Genomic DNA, 23,590 nt, shown 5'->3' with positions numbered 1-23,590 from the left:
AACACTCTCTCTCTTTTCTTTTTTAATAAATTTTAGCTTAGTTAATAAGGATTGGCTCTAAGTGTGTATTTTGGGTAAGATCTAAGTTATCATTGGACCTGGGTGTGTGGCTGATCCTTTGGGATTGGAAGAACCTTTTCTTTTATATGATGAGATAAGATTTTCAGTAATCATCATCGTATCTGACAGGTGTGTCTGGATGGAGGCCTGAGGCTGGGCACTTTAAGGGAACTGCGTTGGTTGGACTCTGAGTAACCAGGGAGGTACTACAGAGGCTGTTTTGGGCTGGTTGGTAAATCTCAGCACTGGAATATCCACCAGCGTTTGGGGTTTGTCTGCCCCATTCTGTTTGCAGTTCACCCTGATTGAGTGACCTCAGCTGACTCCCACGGGCAGCACCGTCACAGGGAGCCGCTGGGGGGAGGCATTCACCCCGGCGGAGAAGCTGGGGGAGATAAGGGGCACCCAGGGCCTGGGGGGGAGGGGGGGGCGTGGCAGGCTCTGTCAGCCCTTCTCTGCCCCAAGCTGGAGGCGCTGGTGCCTGATGCCTGCGAGCTCCCAGTCTTGGCAATGCTGGGCCGGGGAGGAGCCCAGAGCCGGCCCAGAACACCAGGGCCTGAGCCGGTGGCCACCTGTGCCCTAGGGGTGGGGTTTGAGGGGCAACCTGGCCTAGCAGGGGGCTGGTTGAGGGCCCCCAGGGCTTGCAAAATGCCCCCCACGTGAGGCCAGCAGAGCCTGGTGGGGAAGGGTCCTCAGACCGAGCTGACACCCGCCAGGCCTCCGTCCCTCCCGCCACACACGCTGCCCGGCTCCAGGCCCTGCCACGAGCACCCCCCGGCCCAGCGCTCACCGGAGGAGAAGACGGTGACGTTAACGAAGATGAAGGCGTCGAGCAGCTCCTCTGGCGTGGCAAAGCTTTCCCTGAGCGCCTGCCCCGTCAGCGTCGCGTGGCCTTCGCCGTCATTTATCTGCAGGGAGAGTTACTGTTTGGGCAGCGCCCGGCGCGACAGGGCCCTGATCTCGGCCGGGGTCTGGGCAGCGCCTGGCTCGACAGGGCCCTGGTCTCAGGCGGGGTCTGGGCAGCGCCCGGCACGACGGGGCCCTGGTCTCAGGTGGGGTCTGGGCAGCGCCCGGCGCGACGGGGCCCCAATCTCGGCCGGGGTCTGTAGGTGCTGCCATAATCCATGTGTGACGTTATTGACATAAATTGGGACCATATAGATCATTGTTGCAACCAAGGTCCTGTAGTGGCACCCAAATCTTGTATAAAGGGGGTCAAATGGGGTGTCTTAGACAAGGTCAGGGTTTACTGGTTATGATTATGCTGTCTATATGTGTGTATCAGTTTTGTAGTTGAAGTTATGAATCTTGGCACTATACTGTCTGTATGGCAAACTTATGCTATGCTTCTGGGTGACATCCCAGACAAGCTGGGATTAGCTCTGCCTAGCCTCCTTGATGGCCCATTAAGGACCATCAGCTATACAATGGACCCATTGAGAGAAGGCAGATACGCCTTGTAACTCAGCAAAATATGCAGGAACTGGCCCATATGACTCCAGACTCCATGTTGCTGTAATTTTCCACAGTAAGAACAAAGAGGTGTTCTTACACCTGGAAAAGACTATAAAAGGCTGATGCCTCATCTCCATTTTGGTCTTCAATCCTGCTTCATACCTCTGGAGGAACTTTACTACAAGCTGAAGCTTTGAACAAAGGACTGAGGACCCATCCTAGTGGGGGTGTGTTCCAGAGACTTGATTTGAACCTGCAGTTTATTCCATCGCTGCTGCAAGCCTGAACCAAGAACTTTGCCATTACTGTATGTAATTGATTCCATTTAACCAATTCTAACTCTCATCTCTATCTTTTTCCCTTTTAAGAATAAACCTTTAGATTTTAGATTCTAAAGGATTGGTAACAGCGTGATTTGTGGGAAAGATCTGATTTGTATATTGACCTGGATCTGGGGCTTGGTCCTTTGGGATCGAGAGAACCCTTTTTGTGTATATTGGGATATTGGTTTTCATAACCATTTATCCCCATAACGAGCGGCACTGGTGGTGATACTGGGAAACTGGAGTGTCTAAGGAAATTGCTTATGTGACTTGTGGTTAGCCAGTGGGGTGAGACCGAAGTCCTCTTAGTCTGGCTGGTTTGGTTGCCTTAGAGGTAGAGAAACCCCAGCCTTGGGCTGTAACTGCCCTGTTTTAGCAATTTGTCCTGAGTTGGCACTCTCAGTTGGGTCCCGCCAGAACCGCATTGTCACACCATGTAATAACAACTCACCTCAACTCTCTGCAGGGAGCTCTGGAGGGGGATTTTCTGAGTCTCTGTCTTGACCCCGAAGATCGCCAGGGCGTAGCCGTCCACAGGCTCATTGAACACGAACCTGAGTCACCAGGACAGACGACGGGAGTGTTTGGCCGCTGGAATCTCGCAGGGACGCCCCTTTGCTTCCCCCTCCAAGTGCTGTGTAGCTACTGGTTCCCCCCCAGAGGTGGCTGCATGGCAGTGCTGACAGGGCCACATTCTGCTCCCTGGCTGGGATTGCCCCCGTGTACGCTTGGCGCTTTGGGCTTGCGAGGGCCACAGGCCCAGGAGCTGGCGCCCTGCCCCCCAGCCTGTGCTGCCCCCGCGGGACGCCCCAGGCGGGGCTGACGGGCCCCGGCTCACCTGGCTTTGATGGTCACGGTCAGGCTGTCGTCGCTGAGGTAGAAGAACTTCTTGTTGGGTGTGAGCAGCACGTCGAAGCTGGGCAGCTCTGGGGGGACAGGGTGCCGGGCTCAGACGGACGGCGGGCGTGGGGTGGGGTGGGGGACTGGTTGGGTTCCCCGCGGGGGAGCGGCTCCGCCAGACGCCCCCAGGCCCTGCGCTCAGGCCTGCACTCACCGTACTCCTTCACCTCGAACTCGGCGCTCTGCGGCTGCCGGGGGCTGCTCTGGAACCGCGTCACAATCCGCCAGGAGCCCAGGCTGGAGGGGAACAAAACCCAGCGTGGGGCACCCGGCAGCCCCCCTGCACCTCCGCCCGCTGCCCGGGGGAGGGGGGCTCCTGGCTGAGTCCAGCAGGGGCACGAGCCACCTCAGCCCCCTGCAGCCTGTGGGCAAGCCACGGTCAGTGCCCCCCCCCCACTGCCCTGTGCCCATGGGGCTGTGTCCCCCCCCCACTGCCCTGTGCCCATGGGGCTGTGTCCCCCCCCCCCACTGCCCTGTGCCCCCACTGCCCGGTGCCCATGGGGCTGTGCCCCCCCACTGCCCTGTGCCCCCCCCACTGCCCTGTGCCCATGGGGCTGTGCCCCCCCACTGCCCTGTGCCCCCCACTGCCCGGTGCCCATGGGGCTGTGCCCCCCCACTGCCCTGTGCCCATGGGGCTGTGTCGTCTCCCCCACTGCCCTGTGCCCCCACTGCCCGGTGCCCATGGGGCTGTGCCCCCCCACTGCCCTGTGCCTATGGGGCTGTGCCCCCCCGCCTGGTGCCCATGGGGCTGTGCCCCCCCCACTGCCCTGTGCCCCCCACTGCCCGGTGCCCATGGGGCTGTGCCCCCCCACTGCCCTGTGCCCCCCACTGCCCGGTGCCCATGGGGCTGTGCCCCCCCACTGCCCTGTGCCCCCCACTGCCCGGTGTCCATGGGGCTGTGCCCCCCCACTGCCCTGTGCCCATGGGGCTGTGTCCCCCCCCACTGCCCTGTGCCCCCACTGCCCGGTGCCCATGGGGCTGTGCCCCCCCACTGCCCTGTGCCTATGGGGCTGTGCCCCCCCCGCCTGGTGCCCATGGGGCTGTGCCCCCCCACTGCCCTGTGCCCCCCCCACTGCCCTGTGTCCATGGGGCTGTGCCACCCCCACTGCCCAGGTATCTGTGGAGCTGTTCCCCCCCCACTGCCCTGTGCCCATGAGGCTGTACCCCCCCCCACTTCCCAGGTGTCCATGGGCCTGTGGCCCTCCCGCTGCCCTGTGCCCATGGGGCTGTACCCCCCCACCTGGTGCCCATGGGGCTGTGCCCCCCACTGCCCGGGTGTCCATGGGGCTGTGTCCCCCCTGCTGCCCATGGGGCTGTGCCCCCCCAGTGCCCTGTGCCCCCCCCGGTGCCCGGTGCCCATGGGGCTGTGCCCCCCAGGGGCTGTGCGGCCCGTGGCTCTGGTGCCCACCTGACGTGCTCAGGGATGCGGAAGGTGCCGGCGTACAGGCCCTTGTCCAGTTTCCGGGTGGTGCTGCTGACTGTGATGCCCTCGGGACTCTGGGGCGGGAGGGGGAGTTCTGGTCAGTGGGGCGCACGCAGACCTCCCCAGGGTGCCGTGGGGGGCTCGGCAGGGGGCGAACCCGGCTCATGAGCCTCTGGTGGGTCCCTGCTCAGCCTGAGGCCTGCCAGACTCGCTACACCCACCGCGCCGTTGCCAGGACACGTACCCACGGGTGGAGGCGCAGCGCGGCCCTGGCGCCAGGCCCAGCGCGTTCTGAGGTGCTGCCAGACTTGGTTCTCGGCGTGTCTGGCAAACCCCGCACCGGCCCGACCCAGGCCAAGGAACCAGCGTCTGCCCAGCCTGGGCGCAGGCCGAGCCATGGGGCAGGCCAGGCCGAGACCCGGGCCGGGGAGCAAGCGAGTTCTTGGCAATCGCCCCGCGGCAGCTCCGGGCTCTGGGGAGCCCGTTCAGAGGGCGTCTGGGCCATGCCAAGAGGGGCTGGGAGCCCGGCGCTCTCCGCCCCCAGCCCCGGGGACCCCGGCGAAGAGCCCGCTGGCCGTTGCTGGACAAGGCAGCCGGGTGAGGAGCCCACCTTGCCCGTGGGGCAGTTAGTCCTGAGCCATTGGAAAGCGCCTTTGTCCCTTGTTTGTCTGTGTCCCTCCCCGCCAGCCGCTCCCTGCTGAGCGACCCCCGCCCCCTGCGTCGCTCCCGCCGGGTAACAAGCTGCCGTTTCTGGCTCTGAGATGGGCCGTGTGTGCCAGGAGCGGGCTGGGCGCCGGGGGAGCCGGGTCGGGGAATCGGGACCGGGGATGCCCTGCGAACACGACCCGGGGGGGACCTTCACGGCTCTGGGCATTTCTGTGTAACACCTTGGGGGGAGTGTCATGGGGGGGCAGTGCCCTGGGGGGGCAATATTATCGGGGCCCCCACAGGCCAGTCTCTGCAGGGGACTTTATGCGCCACGACATACAGTCCCCAGGTCCCCAGCAAGGGATTGGCTGGATGGTGGGTGAGGGGGATACTGGACATTGGGGGTCTGGGATGTTACCGTGCTCTGGCTGCACCATTCTGGTGGCAGCAATGGGATCATTAGCCCCACCCCTTCTGATGGGTTAGCCCCCCCCCCCTTCTGGGATTGGCTGTAGTACCTGGATGACAACGATGCAGTTAGCCTCCAGTGGGTCCATCCGGTGGTTGACGGCGAAGACCCTGTAGTTCACTGGAGGGGTGAAGAGATGGGAGACATTGGGCTGGTTGGGTAGCTAACCCGAGTGCTGAAGCCAGTGGCTGCGCCCCCCGCCCCACTCGCCTGCAACCAGGAGCCCCCCCCGCCCAGCAGCATGCCTCACCATTCTGGCCGGGGGTGTAGATGGGCTTGTCGGTCTGGACAATGGTGTAGCCGGTGTGTGGGGAAATCAGGATGTATTTCTCCAAGCGGACGTCTCCGAACGTGGCCTGGACCACCACATACTGCTTCTCGGTGCCCTCGGAGACGTACTGCTCTGGGACCTGGAGGGCGTGAACGAGCCATGCCAGAGCCACGGGTGCAGCCCCACATCGCCTGGGAGTGTGCAGCACCCAGCCCCGGCCGGCTCCCGGGTCAGGGCACCTGGGTCCGTGCACCGCGAGGGACAGACCCGTGCTAGTGCCTGGGGCCCCGTGTGCACAAGGGTAGCTGGGGACACACACACACCCACTACACGGAGAAGAAACTCCCAGTAAGGAGCCTTCCCCTCTTCTGAGGCGCTCCAGGGGCTTGGCCAACCACACCCTTCCCCCACCTGCCAAGGGAGCACCAGGGACCGGGTCACCCACCACTGAGAGGCGGTCACCTCTGGAGAGGACCGCGGCAGGTGTTTAACAGCTGCGCAGCAGGCTGGGGCAGGGAGGGCCGGAGAACCCCGCCCTCAGCTGTGATGGCAGAGGGGAGGGGGCCGGGACTCCATCGTCAACGCCCCGATTCTCACGGAAAGGGCAGGGGGGGCCTTAGCAATGGGGGGGCAGGGATGGAGTTTCACGACTTGTACAAAATCCAGCAGCAACCCCCAGGGACCAACGCTGACTGTCAGGGGAGAGCCCCTTGCTGACCCACCCCTCACTGCTTGCAGTACAGCGCCCCCCACTGATCCCCCACCCCACTCCCCACAGCACAGCACCCCCCCCAGTGAGCCCCCACCCCACTCCCCACAGCACAGCGCCCCCCATTGATCCCCCACCCCACTCCCCACAGCACAGCGCCCCCCAGTGAGCCCCCACCCCGTTCCCCGCAGCACAGCGCCCCCTAGTGAGCCCCCACCCCGTTCCCTGCAGCACAGCGCCCCCTAGTGCCAGGCTGGGGCAGTGGGGTCAGCACTGAATGCCAGGGGAGAGCGCTCCCTACTGACCCCCCCCCCGCTCCCCATGGCACCCCCCCCGTTCCCTCGCTGGTCTCCCCCCATGGGCCGGCCCCCCCAGCGAGTTGCTGGGGCTACAGCAGGACATGTCGTGGCTAGAGGTGGTGCCCCCCGTGACAAAGTGGGACTGTTCTTAAGGTTTTCTCTGAATACTGTGTGGGTGCCTCAGTTTCCCCCATGCAGCTCTGAAGTCTCTAGGTGGGGGGACCAGGGGGTGTGATTGTTGCAGAGCCCTAGGGGGGCAGGTGTGATGGTGTCTGCACAGAGAATGGCCGACACTCTGTCTCCTGGCAACTGATGGCCTGGGCCCCTCCCCTGCAAAGGTGCCAACTGAAGGTGTTGGAGAACAAAGAGATCAGGTGGCCTCCTGGCCCGGGAAAGGGACAAAGGCCAGAGGAGGGGCTGGAGGGAGTTTCAGTTTGGAGCTGGCTGGGGAAATGGAGGGAGGCCCAGCACCGGGGTCTGGGTTCCCCACCCCCGAAGAGGGACCCAGCTGAGGGGTCCCGTTCACTGGACCTACAAGCTCTGGTTTGGACTGTGTTCCTGTCGTCTAATAAACCTCTGTCTTACTGGCTGGCTGAGAGTCCTGGTGAATTGCAGGAAGTGGGGGGTGCAGGGCCCTGACTCCCCCACACTCCGTGACCCCCCCTCCAGCCTCTCCTGTCCCCCACCTGCACCGTGGTCATGGCCAGGAAGTCGTTGGCCAGGCTCAGCCAGACGACTTTTTCTTGCAGCATCGTCGCTCTCTTCGGGAAGTCGAAGAGCCGAATCTGCACGCGGACGTCCTGCGAGAGGTTCCCATCCTGGGCCTGGGCCTGGAGCACCACGTTCTCCTCGTTCCCCACGCGCAGGATGTTGGGGGCCGCCAGGAAGTACCTGCCAGGGGAGGGCACCAGGCTGGCACACAGGAGACCTGGCTTCTGTGCCAGGCTCTGCCACAGCCGGTCTGCGGGGCCTGGGCCGAGTCTCTCGGCCTCTCCTGGCCTCAGTTCCCATCTACAATGGAGATAACGGCCCGGCCCAGCCTTGTCCAGCCCTCCCCTGCCTGGACTGGCCCTGCCCGGCCCTGCCCCCCCATCACTGGCACGGGGCGCGCACTGAAGGGAAACTTGCTGCCCCCCCGCCCCGGTCTGTGGTAGCTGGTTCCCCCCCCCCCGGCACCTGGGTAGCTCCGCTGCCAGGGGAGACGTAGCCTTGGGGCGGGTTTGGGGGCGGCCAGGTACTCTGCTGGGGGAGGGGCACCGAACCCCCACCTGTTCTCCCAGGCTGCTTCGGGAGGGAGCAGGACCCCAGAAACCGGCTCGGGGGGGGGGGGGGAGCTGGGCCCCTGCTCAGACGCCCCAGGACCAGCCCGTGGTTCTCGGCCCTGGGCCACCAGCGGCTGGGCAGTAGGTCTGGCAGCCTGGAGCCTCCCCCGTTCTGTCTCTTCCCTGCCCCAGCCCCGGCCTGCCCCATGCACCCCAGCCCCGGCACTCACATGGGCCCAGCCTGGCCCAGGCGTGGGCCCAGCAGCAGCAGCAGCGCGCTGAGGAGGCTCAGAGCCGGGGTCCCCATGCTGCGAGCCGGGGGGCTGGAGTGGAGGGCAGCGCCGGGCACGGCCTCTTTATCTGGCTGAGTAAACAGGGCTGCCCTGGCCCGGGGGCAGCGAGTTAATGGCCAACCCTGGGGGACGGACTGTCGGGAAGGCCAGAGGTTTCCCGTAAGTGCCTGGCTGGGTCAGCCTCCCTGGGCTGCGGCCAGGCCCACGGTGCCAGGGCCGGTGCCATGCCCTGGTGCTGCTTCCGGGCTGCTCCACCAGCACTGGGTGGGGGGATGGAGCCGGGTGAGGGACACCCCCTGTCGGGGTGACTGCGGGGGGCTCTGCCCAGCACATGGCCCCTCTCTGCTCTCCAGGGGAGGCCGGCTGTGTCCCCACCTCGTGAGAGCAGGTGCTCTCCCAACGCCCCAGCGCCCGGAGTCCCATGACGGGGGCGCAATCGCCGTCTCAGAGCACAGACAATGAGGGAGCAAGATCCGAGCCCTTGTGGCTGGAGTGAGAAGCTGAAACCGGGGCCCTGCCAGGTGCCACCGCCGCGGGGCCAAGCAGCACAACCCGGGTGGTTATTGGTAAAAAGTTCTTGGGTTTCCGGGGCCGGTGCCTGGGTTTTGAAAGCTTCGGGGTGTTCCCGGTGTGACGAAGTGTGTGGGGGGGGTTCTTGGTTTTTCCTTGTTTTCCAATGGGTTGCATGCAGAGGGGGTGGGACTCAGTGTCCCTGGGCGTTACTGGTTTAACGAGGTGAAGGGAGAGGGAGTTTGTTGTTACAGAGGACCAGAGAGGGAACTTGGGACCCCAGCCTGGAGAATGGACACCCCAGCGACTGGGGACCTGACGACCCGAGGACCCAGCCCAGGAGTCACAGCCGGTTCTGGCCAGTGGGAGGACAACGGGCTGCGGGGAGAGGACCCCAGTGACCGGAGCAGCCGGTTCCAGCCAGAGGGACCAGAGGACAGAAGAGAGGAGATGAGGCCCAGGCGACCCTGTTTACGACCCTGTTTCCCTGGAGAGAAGACAATGGACAGAGGCAGAGCTTGGGGCTGGGGGTATCAGATGCCCAGCTGGGAAGCAGGGGGGCTCTGGGCTGGAGAGGGGGAGCAGGCAGAGCCCACCTGGATGCGGGGGAGACTGGGATGTGCTGGGCTGAGGGAGGCCAGGCCCTGAGGGCCCTGAGAGATTCCTGTGCTGGGTCCAGACGCTCAATAAACCGAGGGGGCCCACGGCAGAGACAGACGTGCTAAGGCTCAGAGAGGTGCGGCTCCAGGAGGTGGAGGAGCCTGACCCCAGGAGAGAGTGGACCCCGAGAAGGGCTGTCTCACTGAAGGGGGCTCCCCCCCAGGGACTGCATGGGGCCAAGAGTGGGCACGATCTGGGAGTCTGTGACACCACATAATCACCCGCCCCACCTGCCCGCCAGGGCTCAACGACCCCACCCCTGTGACCGAGGAGAGGAACCCGCTGCGGGTAAGACCCAAACCGCGCCCAGACTCACTTCCCAGCTGGCTCGCGAGGCAGGGACCGCGGCTCCAGGAGCTCCGGGACATGGCGGAGCCAGACTGGGGCTGGAAGGTGCTTTGTCCCCGGGTGTCCCTGCAACGTTCCCAGAGCAACCACCTCCCAGGTCCTTTGGGCGCTGGAGCGGCGGCAGCACCTGTCCCTGGTGCCTGGCCATTCCCCGGCTGGCCCCATCACCCCAGGTCACAGGGCAGAATCACGCTCAACTCGAGGGGTTTGGGCTTTATTAGCTAGCCAGCAAACAGGCAAAGAGGCTACAAGCGAAGTACCCGTCCATCGCGGTGGGGAGCTGCTGCCCTCGCTGAGCGGAGCTATTTCCAGCCCCAGCCCTAGCCGGCAGAGCTGGGCAGACTCCCAACTGGCGGAAACTGGCGCAGCCGCATTGACGGAGCTGCACCCCTTCGTGCCAGCTGTGGTTCGGCCCAGAGGCTTCAGCCCCTCATCCCAGCAGAGGCTGCGTCCTTGAGATCCGCACTCACCAAGCGGCCCCTGAAGAGTCATGATTTTCCTTGTTCGTTGACCTTCTGCACGAGGGCCAGGGCCACAGAAGGTGTTGCCCCTGACGGAGATGGGGCGATTGGCAGCCGCCGAGGCTCTGGCCTTTGGCTCCTGTTCTGGCTGGATGAGGGCTAGTGGAGGAGCCAGCAGGATTAAATGAGCGCATTGGTTACATGCAAACAGAATAAAGTCCAAAGCAAAGTATATCGACTCAGAGCTTGGCAAGGGCCAGTCCCACTGAGCTGGAAAAACAATTCTGAAACAAATTCACTGGGAAAAAGAATTGAAATGGAAAAATTGGGAACTTCTCAAGAACATTTTAGTAGATGCCCAAAAATCCAGTTAAGAAAGCAGGCCACACTGGTTAAAAAAACCAACCTGGCTTAGAGGGGATGTGAAAGTGGCTATTAAAAATCATATATAACAAACAGAAGTAAGGGGAAGTTGATAGTAATGAATATAAATTAGAAGCTAGGAAGTGTAGGAAATTGATAAAGGAAGCAAAAGGACAGAAGGAGAAATCAATGGCCAGCAGAGTTAAGGACAATAATGAGTATTTTAAATATATTAAGAACAAAATTAATCCTAACAGTAGTATTGGTCTAATGATTGAGGTGTCATTAGAGGAGGTTTTGGAACAAATTGATAAACTAAACAGTAATAAGTCACCGGGACCAGACGGTATTCACCCAAGAGTTCTGAAGGAACTCAAATGTGAAATTACAGAAATACTAAACCATAGTCTGTAACCTATCACTTAAATCAGCTTCTGTACCAAATGACTGGAGGATAGCTAATGTGACGCCAATTTTTAAAAAGGGCTCCAGAGGAGCCCCTGGCAATTACAGGCCGATAAGCCTGACTTCAGTCCCAGGAAAACTGGTTGAAACTATAGTAAAGAACAAAATTGTCAGACACATAGATGAACGTAATTTGCTGGGGAAGAGTCAACATGGTTTTTGTAAAGGGAAATCATGCCTCACCAATCTACTAGAATTTTTCGAGGGAGTCAACAAGCATGTGGACAAGGGAGATCCAGTGGATATCGTGTACTTAGATTTTCAGAAAGCCTTTGACAAAGTCCCTCAAAGGCTCTTAAGCAAAGTAAGCTGTCATGGGATAAGAGGGAAGGTTCTCTCATGGATTGGTAACTGGTTAAAAGACAGGAAACAAAGGGTAGGAATAAATGGTCAGTTTTCAGACTGGAGAGAGGTAAATAGTGGTGTCCCCCAGAGATCTGTTCTGGGCCCAGTTCTATTCAACATATTCATAAATGATCTGGAAAAAGGAGCAAACAGTGAGGTGGCAAAATTTGAAGATGATACAAAACTACTCAAGGTAGTTAAGTCCCAGGCAGACTGCGAAGAGCTACAAAAGGATCTCTCAAAACTGGGTGACTGGACAACAAAATGGCAGATGAAATTCAATGTGGATAAATGCAAAGTAATGCACATTGGAAAACATAATCCCAACTATACGTATTAAACAATCGGATCTAAATTAGCTGTTAACACTCGAGAAAGGGAGCTTGGAGTCATTGTGGATAGTTCTCTGAAATCATCCACTCAATCTGCAGCGCAGTCAAAAAAGCAAACAGAATGTTGGGAATCATTAAGAAAGGGAGAGATAATAGGACAGAAAATATCACATTGCCTCTATATAAATCCATGGTACGCCCACATCTTGAATATTGCGTGCAGATGTGGTCACCCCATCTCAAAAAAGCAATATTGGAATTGGAAAAGGTTCAGAAAAGGACAATAAAAATGATTAGGGGTATGGAACGGCTGCCGTAAGAGGAGAGATTAATAAGCCTAGGACTTTTCAGCTTGGAAAAGAGACGCGTAAGGGGGGATATGATTTAAGTCTATAAAATCATAACTGGTTTGGAGAAAGTAAATAAGGAAGTGTTATTTACTCCTTCTCATAATACAAGAACTAGGGGTCACCGAATGAAATTAACAGGCAGCAGGTTTAAAACAAATAAAAGGAAGTATTTCTTCACACAATGCACAGTCAACCTGTGGAACTCCTTGCCAGAGGATGTTGTGAAGGCCAAGACTATCACAGGGTTCAAAAAGGAACTAGAAAAGTTCATGGAGGACAGGTCCATCAATGGCTACTAGCCAGGATGGGCAGGGCTGGTGTCCCTAGCCTCTGTTTGCCAGCAGCTGGGAATGGGCGACAGGGGATGGGTCACTTGATGATTCCCTGTTCTGTTCATTCCCTCTGGGGCACCTGGCATTGGCCACTTTCGGCAGACAGGATACTGGGCTAGATGGACCTTTGCTCTGACCCAGTCTGGCCGTTCTGATGTTCCTTGATGGAAATGGTAGAATTTACTCCTGGGGGAATTCTGTGCTACTGCACATGCGCATAATTAATTAGCCCCACAGAGTTCTATTTTTTTGCACAGAAAAAAGCTTCTGCCAAATGTGGCCGCAGTTCCGCCTTTTGCCCACCAGAGGGCGCAGTGCTGCAAGAACAGCAGCCGCTCCCGGCAGAAAATAACGTCTGCAGTTCCGCCCTTGGCCCAGGAGAGGGCGCTGTGGCACTAGAACACAGCAGCCGCTCCCAGCCAGCCAGCGGGACGGGGCTCTGGGGAGACAGACCGTGGGGTGCTGGGGGGGTCAGACAGGGGCTCATAAGGGCTAGTGGGGGAGGACAGACGGGGGCAGGGGCTGAATGGGAGTGGAGGCGCAGGGCCATGGGAGGAGAGAGGTGCAGAGGGATGGGGGAGGGGGGCAGAGCTGCATAGGGACAAGGGGGTGGCTGGGGGAGGGCACAGAGACACATGGGGACAGGGGGAGGGGGAACAGGGAGACGTAGGGACGGGGAGTCGCTGGGTGGGGGCTCAGAGACACATGGGGACAGGGGCAGCTGTGCCTGACTGAATGGGAGAGGCTGGGGTCAGCCAGGGTCTGCATGCGGGAAGCTCCCTAACAATCCCTCCCCACACCCCCAAAAAGCCCGTTCCAGACTTTTCCCACTCACACCCCACAGCCCTGCAAGTTCACACGCAGGCTTCTTCCCTCTCCCTCAGCTCCCCCGTTACCCCTGACTCCCCCAAGCCTTTGCCCTGCTTCTGAGGGGGGCGGGAAATACGGTTCTGTATGGTAGTTTCAATGAATGATTACTCAGAGTTCTGTATTAATACGCGTAGTAAGGAATCTATTTGTCAAAAAACATTTCCTGAATCTTGTTTTGTTGTCTGTATTGTTACAGCCATACTTGCTGGCAGGTATTTTGAAATAAATGACCAAAAATAATTGAAACTGGTGTGATTATAATGTGTTATTTTGACAAATAAAATATGCAGAATTTTGCAGAATTTTAAAATACTGTGTGCAGAATTTTTAATTTTCTTGGTGCAGAATTCCACCAGGAGTAAACTGTCAATAATAATGTAGAAAAGGCAGAAGTGTTCACTAAATATTTCTGTTCTATAGTTGGAAAAAAGCCAGATGATCTAGTCATATCATATGATAAACCACGTCCCATTCCAACAGTAACTTAAGAGGATGTTAAACACCAGCTACTAACATCAGACATTTTAAAATCATCAGGTCAAGATAACTTGCATCCAAGAGTTTCAAAGAGCTGGCTGAGGGGGTTGCTGGATCATTAATGTTGATTTTCAATAAGTCCTGGAGCACTGGGGAAGTTCCAGAAGACTGAAAGGAAGGGAACGTTGGGCCAATGGGACAATCAGAATAATTACAGGCACGTCAGCTTGACATTGATCCTGGGCAAAATTATGGCGTGGCTGATCAGGGACTGGATTAATAAAGACTCAATGAACATGGGTTTATGGAAAATAGATCCTGTCAAAGTAACCTGATGCCTTTTTTGATTCGATTACAAGTTTGGCTGATAAAGGTCCTAGTGTTGACCCAATATTCAGGCGTTTGACTTGCTATCGCGTGGCATTTTGATTAAGAAGCGACTGATATAAAATGAACATGACCCACATGAACGGGATTACAGACTGGCTAACTGAAAGGTCTCCAGAGATAATTGTAAATGGGGGATCGTCAGCCAGTGGGGGTTTCCAGGGGGTCCCACAGGGAGCAGTTCTTGGCCCTACGCGATTTAACAGCTGTATAATGACCTGGAAGAAAACATAAAATCACTAATCGAGTTTGCAGAACACATAAAAATGGAGGTGTGGTAAATATGGGGGGAGGACCGGTCACTGATCCAGAGTGATCCGGACCAGTCACTGATCCAGAGCGATGCGGACCGGTCACTGATACACAGCGATACGGACCAGTCACTGATCCAGAGTGATCCAGACCAGTCACTGATCCAGAGCGATGCGGACCGGTCACTGATCCAGAGCGATCCGGACCGGTCACTGATCCAGAGCGATGCGGACCGGTCACTGATACACAGCGATCCGGATTGGTCACTGATCCAGAGCGATCCGGACCGGTCACTGATCCAGAGCGATGCGGACCGGTCACTGATACACAGCGATACGGACCGGTCACTGATCCAGAGCGATGCGGACCGGTCACTGATCCAGAGCGATGCGGACCGGTCACTGATCCAGAGCGATCCGGATTGGTCACTGATCCAGAGCGATCCGGACCGGTCACTGATCCAGAGCGATGCGGACCGGTCACTGATACACAGCGATACGGACCGGTCACTGATCCAGAGCGATCCGGACCGGTCACTGATCCAGAGCGATGCGGACTGGTCACTGATCCAGAGCGATTCGGACCGGTCACTGATCCAGAGCGATCCGGACCGGTCACTGATCCAGAGCGATCCGGACCGGTCACTGATCCAGAGCGATCCGGACCGGTCACTGATACACAGCGATCCGGATTGGTCACTGATCCAGAGCGATTCGGACTGCTTGTGAAGTGCAAGAAAACGACTTGTGTTTTAATGCAGCTCAATGGAACGCCTACGTCTAGGGCACAGCATGCAGGCCGTTCCTACAGGCTGGGGGGCTCAATCCCGGGAGCAGGGACTCTGAAAATCGTGGTGGAGAATCAGCTGAACACGAGCTGCCCGTGCGACGCTGGGGACAAACGGGTTAAGGAGATCCTGGGGTGCGTGACCAGGGGAATGTCGGGGAGGAGCCAAGAGGCTATTTTCCCCTTGGCTTTGGCACTGGTGCGACGGCTGCTGGGATCCTGGGCCCAGTTCTGGGGCCCGTCACTCCAGGAGGAGCTGAGCGATCGGAGGGCTCAGAGAAGAGCCCCGAGAAGGATTCTAGGGTTAGAAACCTGCCTTGGAGGGACAGACTCCACGTGCTCAGTGCTATTTAACGTCGGGCAGAGACGGGGCAGGGGGGACCTGGTCCCAGGCTGGAGGTACCTACGTGGGGAGCAGAGATTTAATAACCGGCAACCCAGGCCAGCAGACATCGGTCGAGCGGCTGGACGTTGAGGCTAGAGAACTTCAGCTGGAAATAAAGGGCACGGGGTGAGCGGCGAAGGGAAGCCGCCGGTGAAACAGCTGACGGGGTTCGGGGGGATTCTCCACCCCGGCAGTGCCCGGGGTCCTGACTGGTTTGGGAGGCGGGCTCAGGCCGGGGCGACCCTGCGGCGGAAGCACTGGCAGGTCAGGCAGCGCAGGGCCCGCATGCTGAGGTGGAAGAGCGCGCCGTAGTTGAAGAGCAGGTTGTGGTAGGTGCGCACGGACAGCTCCCCCGAGGGGTCGGCGTACTTCAGCGCCGTCAGCGGCGTGTACAGCGGGTTGGTCAGTGTGCGGAAGGGGGGGCGACCCGCGCCGATCACCTGCACCACGGCCTGCCGGGAGAGAGGGGTCAGCGTCCCGTCCGTCCGTGCGTCCGTCCGCACGGCTCGCTCGCCCCGTCCGCCTGTCCGTCCGTCCCCACGGCTCGCTCACTCCATCCGCCCCTGCCCAGAGGGGATTAAAGACAGCCCTGGGAGAGGGCTGGGGCAGGGGAAAAGCTACTAGGCTGATTGGAGAAGCAGCCGCAGCTGGGCCACACCCCAATCAGGGCCCAGCTGGCCCTATAAAGGCTGGGAGCCAGGAGCAAAGACTCAGTCTCTCTCTGCCCGTAGAGAGAGAAGGGCCTGGCTGCAGGGAGCTAGAGACAGGGTACCTGAGTGGAGCAGGGCTGGGGAAAGGCTGTGGAGCTGGGGAGCTCCTGCCTGGAAAGCCCCAGGCTGCGGCCTAGCAGAAGGCCAACGGGTACTGGGGGTTGCAGAGGGCAGCCCAGGGGTAGGCCAAGGCAGCATGTCCAGACCCTCCTTGCCAGTGATGAGGAGGCTGATACTGCAGTCTGCCCCAGGGTGCGGGGCTAGACGATGACTGGCAGTAGTCGTGTACTGTCACGGAGTGTGGGGGAGTCAGGGCCCTGCACCCCCGGCTTCCTGAGATTCACCGGGACTCTCAGCCAGCCAGTAACACAGAAGGTTTATTAGACGACAGGAACACAGTCCCAAGCAGGGCATGTAGGTACAACCAGAACCCCTCAATCAAGTCCTTCTGGGGGGTTCAGGGAGCTTAGACCCCAGCTTGGGGTTCCCTGCGTTGCACCACCCAGCCCAAACTGAAACCAAAACCTCCTCCAGCAGCTCTCTCCCCCCTCCCCCCAGCTCCTCCTCTCCTTTGTCCAGTCTCCCGGGCAGGTGTCACTTCTCCCAACCCCCCTCCTGGGTCAGGTAGCTTCCTTCCCATCCCCAATGTAACTCCCCTGCAACATTCCCAGGTCAAATCTGCCCCCTCCCTCACATATACTGAGGCGAGGTGGGAATAGTGGGTGGGGGACTGAGGGGTTACTGCCAAGGGGCAGCGCCCCAGATAACAGGGCACTGGGTCCGGGAGGGACACCGGCCTGCAGCGGGCGCTCCAACGGCTGGATGAGCTAATTCCCGAGAAGACCAGCAGGAGGCGCCGCCGGGGTGAGTGCGCCCTGCTCCAGGCGCATTTGACCTGGGGATGTTGCGGGGGAGTTGTATTGAGACTGTCGGCATTGGTGATGGGATACCAGGGTGATGATACCTGAGCCCAGGATGGGGCTGGGGCCAGGTGACACCTTTTGCCCGGGGAACTGGACAAAGGCTGGGGGAGGAGCCGTGGCCGTAGCTGGGAGGAGGCTGTTGGAGAGTTTTTTAGTTTGGAGCTGGCCGGGGAAATGGAGGGAGCCCCAAAGCTGGGGTCTAAGCTTCCTGCCCCTGTGGGGACTTGATTGAGGGGTCCTGGGCTTCACCCCCCCACAGGGGCCAGCTCACGCCCCCCGCCCAGGGCGATCCGGCCCCTCGCTCCCCAGTGGGACGTCCCCCTTCAAACCCACCTCTCACCAGCCCCCACCGCTGGCACCAGCCTCAGGCCGCTGGTTAACCCTTTCCAGCCCAGGCCCACGCACTGCCCCATCCGCCTGCTCCCCACTCACACCCCTTTTCTGTCTGTCTGCCCTCCTCGTCCGTCCCCTCCAGCTGTCCCCCACTCGTCCCCCTTGACCTGTGTCTGTCTGTCCCCCAGGACATGTCCGTCTGTCTGTCCAGGAGATCCCACCTCCCCAGCACTTGGTGCGTCAGCTGATTCTCTAGGCGGGATGAGGCCCAGCAGTGGGAGGCTGGGGCTGGGTGTGCCAGACATTGGGGGGGGGGGGGGGGGGGCTGGGCCTGCCAGCCTGGAGGTGGGCGTGGGGCTGGCCAGGGAGCCTGGGCGGCCGTGGGAGGCCAGGCCCGGGCAGGGAGATCCCCAGGTCCGTGGGGCTTGCCGGGGGGAGGGAGCCGCAGGCCGGGGGAGGGGAACCCACCTTGGCCACGGCCTCGGGGCTCTGGCCCATGGTGGAGAAGATCTCGCGGGAGGCCGGCAGATACACCTCCTGGAAGTAGCGCAGCGTGGCCGGGTCGGTGCCGGGGAACTCGGAGCGGGACACGTCCTCCATCAGTTTCAGCTCGAAGTCCGTGTTCACCGGGCCCGGCTCCACCAGGGACACGCTGCGGGGAGCAGAGCCTCAGGGGCTGCGGGCGCTCGGCTCGGCTGAGGCTGGGGGGGCTGCGGGCGGCTCGGCTCCGGGGCTGCGGGCGCTCGGCTCCGGGGCAGGCTGGGGAGACTAGGGGGGCTGCAGGCGCTTGGCTCTGGGGGAGGCTGGGGAGACTGGGGGGGCTGCGGGCACTCGGCTCCAGGACAGGCTGGGGGGCTGGGGGGCTGCGGGCGCTCGGCTCCGGGGCAGGCTGGGGAGACTGGGGGGGCTGCAGGCGCTCGGCTCCGGGGGAGGCTGGGGAGAGTGGGGGGGCTGCGGGCACTCGGCTCTGGGGCTGGGGGGCGGGGGGGGGCTGCGGGCGCTCGGCTCCAGGGGAGGCTGGGGAGACTGGGGGGGCTGTGGGCGCTCGGCTCTGGGGCAGGCTGGGGGGCTGCAGGCGCTCGGCTCCGGGGGAGGCTGGGGAGACTGGGGGGGCTGCGGGCGCTCGGCTCCCGGGCTGGGGGCGCTTGGCTCTGGGGCTGGGGCTCAATGTACTTGGGCAGCCTGAGCCCCCCACCGAGCCCCCGGGGCACATGGCAGCCGCAGGCCTGGCAGACGGGGCTGGGGCCTGAGCCCTGTGCTCTGGCCTGGCCTGGGGAACAACTGGGGACCCCAGGCCCCACCCTGGGCACCCTCCCCCCGGCCCCCCCCCCGCCCCCAGGCCCCCCCGGCACTCACAAGACGTGGAACTGGAGCAGCTGCACGGCCAGGCTCTCGCAGAAACCCTCCATGGCGAACTTGGAGGCCGCGTAGACGTCGTTAAACACGATGCCTGTGGAGAGGGGGGTGAACTGGGGGGGGGGCAGAGCGGCTGGGGGGGGCCACTGGGGTCCATTAACCCACTGCACCCCCCATGCCCCACTGTACCGCCCCCCCTGCCACTCCCCCGACTGCACCCTTCCCCGACACACCCTCGCCGTACCCCCCCCTCCGGTGCCTGGCCCCTGGGTGCTGCCAGCCCTCACCCTGCAGCCCCATCACGCTGCTCATCACCACGATGTGGCCGCTCCGGCGCCGCTTCATGTCGGGCAGCACGGCCTGCACCATGCGCACAGCCCCAAAGAAGTTGGTCTCGAAGACCGCGTTTCATCTCCGCGATGCTGATGCTCTCGATGGGCCCGATGTGCCCCACGCCCGCGTTGTTCACTGGGGGGGAGACGCTCAGAGCCCCTGGCCCCCCTCAGCCCGACGTGGGCAGAGAGAGCCCCCACGACACAGCCCCTACCCCGCAGCCCCCCCCCCCAGCTCCCCCCGGCATGGCCCTCTCCCGCCCTTCCCCCCAGCTCCCCCCGGCACAGCCCTCCCCCACTGGCCCCCCCAGCTCCCCACAGCCCAGTGCCCCATCCACCCACACTGTCCCCCCAGCCCCCTCCTGAGCCCTCCCGGCCCCCAGCAGCTCGGCGCCCCCTGCTGCCCCCCCAGTTGTCCTGATCGCGCCTCTCACCAGCACGTCGACCCGGCGCTCGGGGAGACCGCCCAGGCACTCGGCCACCGAGGCGTCGCTGCAGACGTCCAGGCGCCGGATGCTGAGGGTCCTGCCCAGGCCGCGCCCGCTGCCTGCTCCAGCTTCTCCCTCTTCTGCAGGTCCCGCATGGTGGCGACGACTGGAGGGCGCAGCGGGTCTGAGGGGAGGGGGCGACACGGGGCCCAGCCAGGACCCTGGGCTCCTCCTGCCCCCCCGTGCCCTCCCAGCCCGGCACGGCCCCTCCTGTCCTGCTCCCCCCATCCTGGCACCGAACGGGGGAGGGGCTGGCTCAGAGCCATGGGGTCAAGGGGTCAAGCCGGGATTCTCGCTCCCTAAGAGGCTTTGGTGTCACGGGGCCACATTAGCCAGGCCAGGCCTGGGGGGGAGGGGGGCAGCTGCCAGGCCAGGGCCCGTATTACTGAGCTGGGGGGGGGGGGGTCACACCCTGGCTGGGGGGGGCAGCTCAGGTGCGGGGGGGCAGGTTATGCAAGTGCCCTCCGGCGGCCCCACAATCTGCTCCGGATAATCTCGGGGGAAGGTGCCAGGGAGGTGCCCGGGCGGGGGTGGGGCGCTGGCTGGGGGGCACCAGGCCACCCCCACTGCAGCCCCCAGTGCCAGGCCATGCTGGGCCCAGAGGCTACTGCTGGCCCCCCAGGGCTGGGAAAGCCCCCCCGGCCTCCCCACAGCGATCCCCAGCGCAGGGGGGGCAGCCCCTGGGCACCGCATCCCCCATGCACCCCGTCCTGCACCCCTGGCGCCCGTGCCCCCCTGCGGCTCCCCGCACCCCCCGTGCCTCACAGGCCCCCCACAGCCCCCCCATGTCCCGCAGCCCCTCACCCTGGTAGCGCTGGCCGGGGTCCTGTGCCAGCTGCACGGCCAGGCGGAGCCCGATGCCTGAGGAGCAGCCCGTGACCAGCACCGTCCTCGGCCCCGCGCTGCCCATGGCTGAGCCGCCCGCCACCCAAAGGCTCTTATGGGATCAGACCCGGCGTCACGTGGGGCCAGGGATCAGCCAGTCCCCGGGCAGCCCTGAGCCCAGCTGGGCTGGGCTGGGCAGGCCGAGGCCTGGCCCCCTCCCCACTGCCCCTGGCCCCCCAGCTCCTGCCATCCCCTGGCCCCCTTCTCTCCTCCCCCCAGCTCCTGCCATCCCTTGGCCCCCTCCCCCCTGCCCCTGGCCCCCCGGCTCCTGCCATCCCCTGGCCCCCCTCTCTCCTCCCCCCAGCTCCTGCCATCCCTTGGCCCCCTGCCCCTGGCCCCCCCGGCTCCTAGCATCCCCTGCCCCCCAGCCCTTCACACCCCTCCCCCTCCCACCTTATGAGCTCCTCCCCCCAGCCCCGCCTGCCCTTCCACCTGCCCAGTCCCCCGTGGGGCGGCCACGGGCCATGAGCCCCCAGAGAAGGGGGGAGCATGTCCCCTGAGTCTGGTACCATGGCAACATGTGTGGGGCTGAGATGCTGCCCCCGCCTGCCCCCCAGCTCAGACGCTGCCCATTAGAGCGAGTGAGGACACCAGGCCCCCCCCATGTGCTGGCCCCGTCCCCCTAGCTCAGCCCCCCCCCGGTGACCCTGGGCCTGGCACGGGCTGTGTCCCTGCACCCACCTGCCCCGCGCTGGGTGTTCGGGACCCCCCGGCTCTGTCCCACTCCCCGTGGGGCTGGGAGGGGCAGAGCTCTGGGGCATGTGGGTGGGAACCCGGGACCCCCTGCCCCATAGGACCAGGCTGGGGGGGGGCAGCAAAGGGGGCGTCTGGGGCTGACTACAGAGGCCAGACTCACGGGGGGCAATGGCAGGGGAGGGGGCCAGGACTCCTGGGTTCCATCCCTGCCTGGCTGTGACCTCCAGGGGGTCCCTTCCCCTCCCAGTGCACAGGGGTGGGGGGCAGGGAGGCCGGTCGCTTTGTGCTGTGGGATTTCCGCCCCCCCCCCCCCCCCCGCATGCTCCTGTCAGCCCCTGACGTGGGAGCCCCGGGGCAGCTGGCCAGGTGCGCGGTGGAGCCTCCCCCCCCCCCCCGCCAGGAATGTGGGACATGGCGCCCACGGGGTGGGGGGCCCCGGAGCCAAGCAGGGGGGGGCCACGGGGGGAGGGTAAAGGTAGCTCCTGGTCCTGGTGCTGGTGTTCTGAGCTGCTGAGGGGCATGGGGGGGAGGGACACCCAAGGTCAGAGTGGGGGGCCTTACTCCCCCAGCCCTGGGTTCCCCCAGCCCTGCCGGTGCCCCTCACTCCCACCCGCAGCCCCCTGCTAGGCCAGCCCTGGGCCCCCCCCCCAGCCCTGCCGGTGCCCCTCACTCCCACCCGCAGCCCCCAGTTATCCCTGCCCTGGCTCCCCGGGAAGCTCTCACAAGGGGGGGAAGAGCGGGACCTGCTGCGGGGGGGGAGCTCTGTAACTCCCCCTGCTCCTCCGGCTCCCCCCTTGGATGCAACCCCAGCTCCCCGACGTGCTGGGTCACGGGGGGGGGGGGCTGGGGGCTCGAATGGGCTTTTCCCAACTGGCCTCAGGCAGCGCTTGGCCACCCGCCTCGTCCCCCCAGCAGAGCGGCCGGGGGCGGGTGCCGCGGCTGGGGGCGCCGGGCCCAGCCCGGCCCAGGGGGCCCCGTTACTGCAGAGATGCTGTAAATATTTGCCAGGACGCGGAGGGGGGTCAGTGGGGTCGGAGCCGAGCTGGTGACTCACGCAGTGAGGCGAGGCGGGGAGCAACAGCAGCTGCATGGCCGGGGGCGGGACCCTGGGCTAGGAGGGGGCTGTGGGTCGGGAGTGAGGGGCACCGGCAGAGCTGGGGGGGGCAGGGCTGGGCTAGGAGGGGGCTGCGGGTCGGGAGTGAGGGGCACCGGCAGAGCTGGGCGGGGGTGGGGGGTCCACACATCTGGTTTCTGAAGAGGGAAAGAAACAGTGACATAAATAACCCCGAGGTCCCACAGGCCACAGGAAGGGCTGGGAAAACGTGTCTGGGGCAGAGACAGACGGACAGACAGACGCCGTGGGCCATGGGGATGGGGGGCGGCACCGGGGGCACCAATGGCAGCGCTACCTTCGCTCCACTGGGGTCTGGGCTGTGGGAGGCCGGGGGGGGCAGCGTGACCTAGTGGTCAGAGCAGACCCACAGGGGAGTGAGGGGCTGCCAGGTGGAGCCAGGCTCCCTGGGCCGGTCTGTCCAGCCAGGAGAACCGGCACCGCCCGCGGCTCATTGGGCCCAGCTGAGCTCGGTGGAGACCCTGACAGGTAGGGGCAGGGGGCAAGGTTTGGAGGGGGAGGGGCAGGGGGTATCTGGGGGGGTTAGCACAGCGTTTGGGGGCAGGTGGGGGGCATGGGGACGCGGGGGGAGGGGGTGGCTCAGGCTGTATGGGGGAGGTAGGGGGATGGGGCTGTGAGGGGAGGTGGGGGACCTGCCGGTGGGGGAGGAGTCAGGGGTTGTGGGGGGAGGCGGGTGACAGGCTGTATGGGGGGAGATGGGGGGCGTGGGGGGAGGGAGGTTGCAGGCTCCGTCTGCACCTGGCCTCGGGGACGAGCAGTCCCCGCCCTTGGCCACCAGAGGGCAGCTGTGTGGGGAGCCCCCCCCGGGGGGGTCAGTGGGGAGGGGCTGGTCCCTGATGGCGGTGGGGGGGACACAGCAGCCTGGTCCCAGCTGGGGTTGGCCCGAGGGGGGAGGGGCGCTGGGGTTCGGGGGGAGGGGGAGGGAGTCTGAGGCTCTAGGGCCGGTGACGTTGCCTGGCCCTGGAGTGGTAGATGGACACATGGCGCCCACCTGGCAGAGCCGGGGGGGTCTAACACCCCAGCCCACCCCCAGCCCCGGGGCTCCCCTGTGGCCTGGCTCCTGGGCGCAGCGTTGGGGGCTCAGGCGAGAGAGATGCCGGGGGGCGCAGGACACCTGGGTTCCATCGCTGGCTCTGTCCCAGCCGCCTTGGGCCGCAGCTCGCCGGGGACCAGGCCGCGTAGCTCTCGTCCCCAGCCCTCGGTGCTGCTCCGGGCCCCACTTTGTGCTTTCAACCAGCCCGGCCCGGCCCAGCCCAGCGTCCCGTTCGGCCGGACCAGGCCCAGGCTGTGCTCAGCTGGG

The 23,590-nt window shown here is 63.0% G+C and overlaps 2 protein-coding genes across 2 annotated transcripts in view; both read right to left on the bottom strand.

Annotated features, from left to right (window-relative positions):
* LOC135891516 (complement C3-like) overlaps nt 1–8,126 on the bottom strand; it is a 40,353-nt gene extending 32,227 nt beyond the window's left edge. Inside the window, exons 1-9 of the mRNA XM_065419063.1 lie at nt 8,050–8,126; nt 7,244–7,448; nt 5,529–5,688; nt 5,328–5,398; nt 4,147–4,235; nt 2,893–2,975; nt 2,677–2,764; nt 2,290–2,392; nt 851–968 (exon numbers count right to left, since the gene is read on the bottom strand). Of these exons, the coding sequence (XP_065275135.1) occupies nt 851–968; nt 2,290–2,392; nt 2,677–2,764; nt 2,893–2,975; nt 4,147–4,235; nt 5,328–5,398; nt 5,529–5,688; nt 7,244–7,448; nt 8,050–8,126 (994 nt within the window). The remainder of the gene's footprint in view (nt 1–850; nt 969–2,289; nt 2,393–2,676; nt 2,765–2,892; nt 2,976–4,146; nt 4,236–5,327; nt 5,399–5,528; nt 5,689–7,243; nt 7,449–8,049) is intronic.
* Nucleotides 8,127–15,662: 7,536 nt separating this feature from the next.
* On the bottom strand, nt 15,663–19,805 carry RDH8 (retinol dehydrogenase 8). The gene is given in 8 exon segments (XM_065419685.1): nt 15,663–15,887; nt 17,870–18,053; nt 18,758–18,851; nt 19,045–19,159; nt 19,161–19,225; nt 19,517–19,624; nt 19,627–19,759; nt 19,761–19,805. Coding segments are annotated over 8 exon segments (969 nt in total).
* Nucleotides 19,806–23,590: the final 3,785 nt, after the last annotated feature.

The sequence above is a fragment of the Emys orbicularis genome, chromosome 19, assembly GCF_028017835.1.
Source record: "Emys orbicularis isolate rEmyOrb1 chromosome 19, rEmyOrb1.hap1, whole genome shotgun sequence".
Lineage (NCBI taxonomy): Eukaryota > Metazoa > Chordata > Testudines > Emydidae > Emys > Emys orbicularis.
Note: the sequence above shows the minus strand (reverse complement) of the source record. Positions and strands in the feature narration are given on the sequence as shown.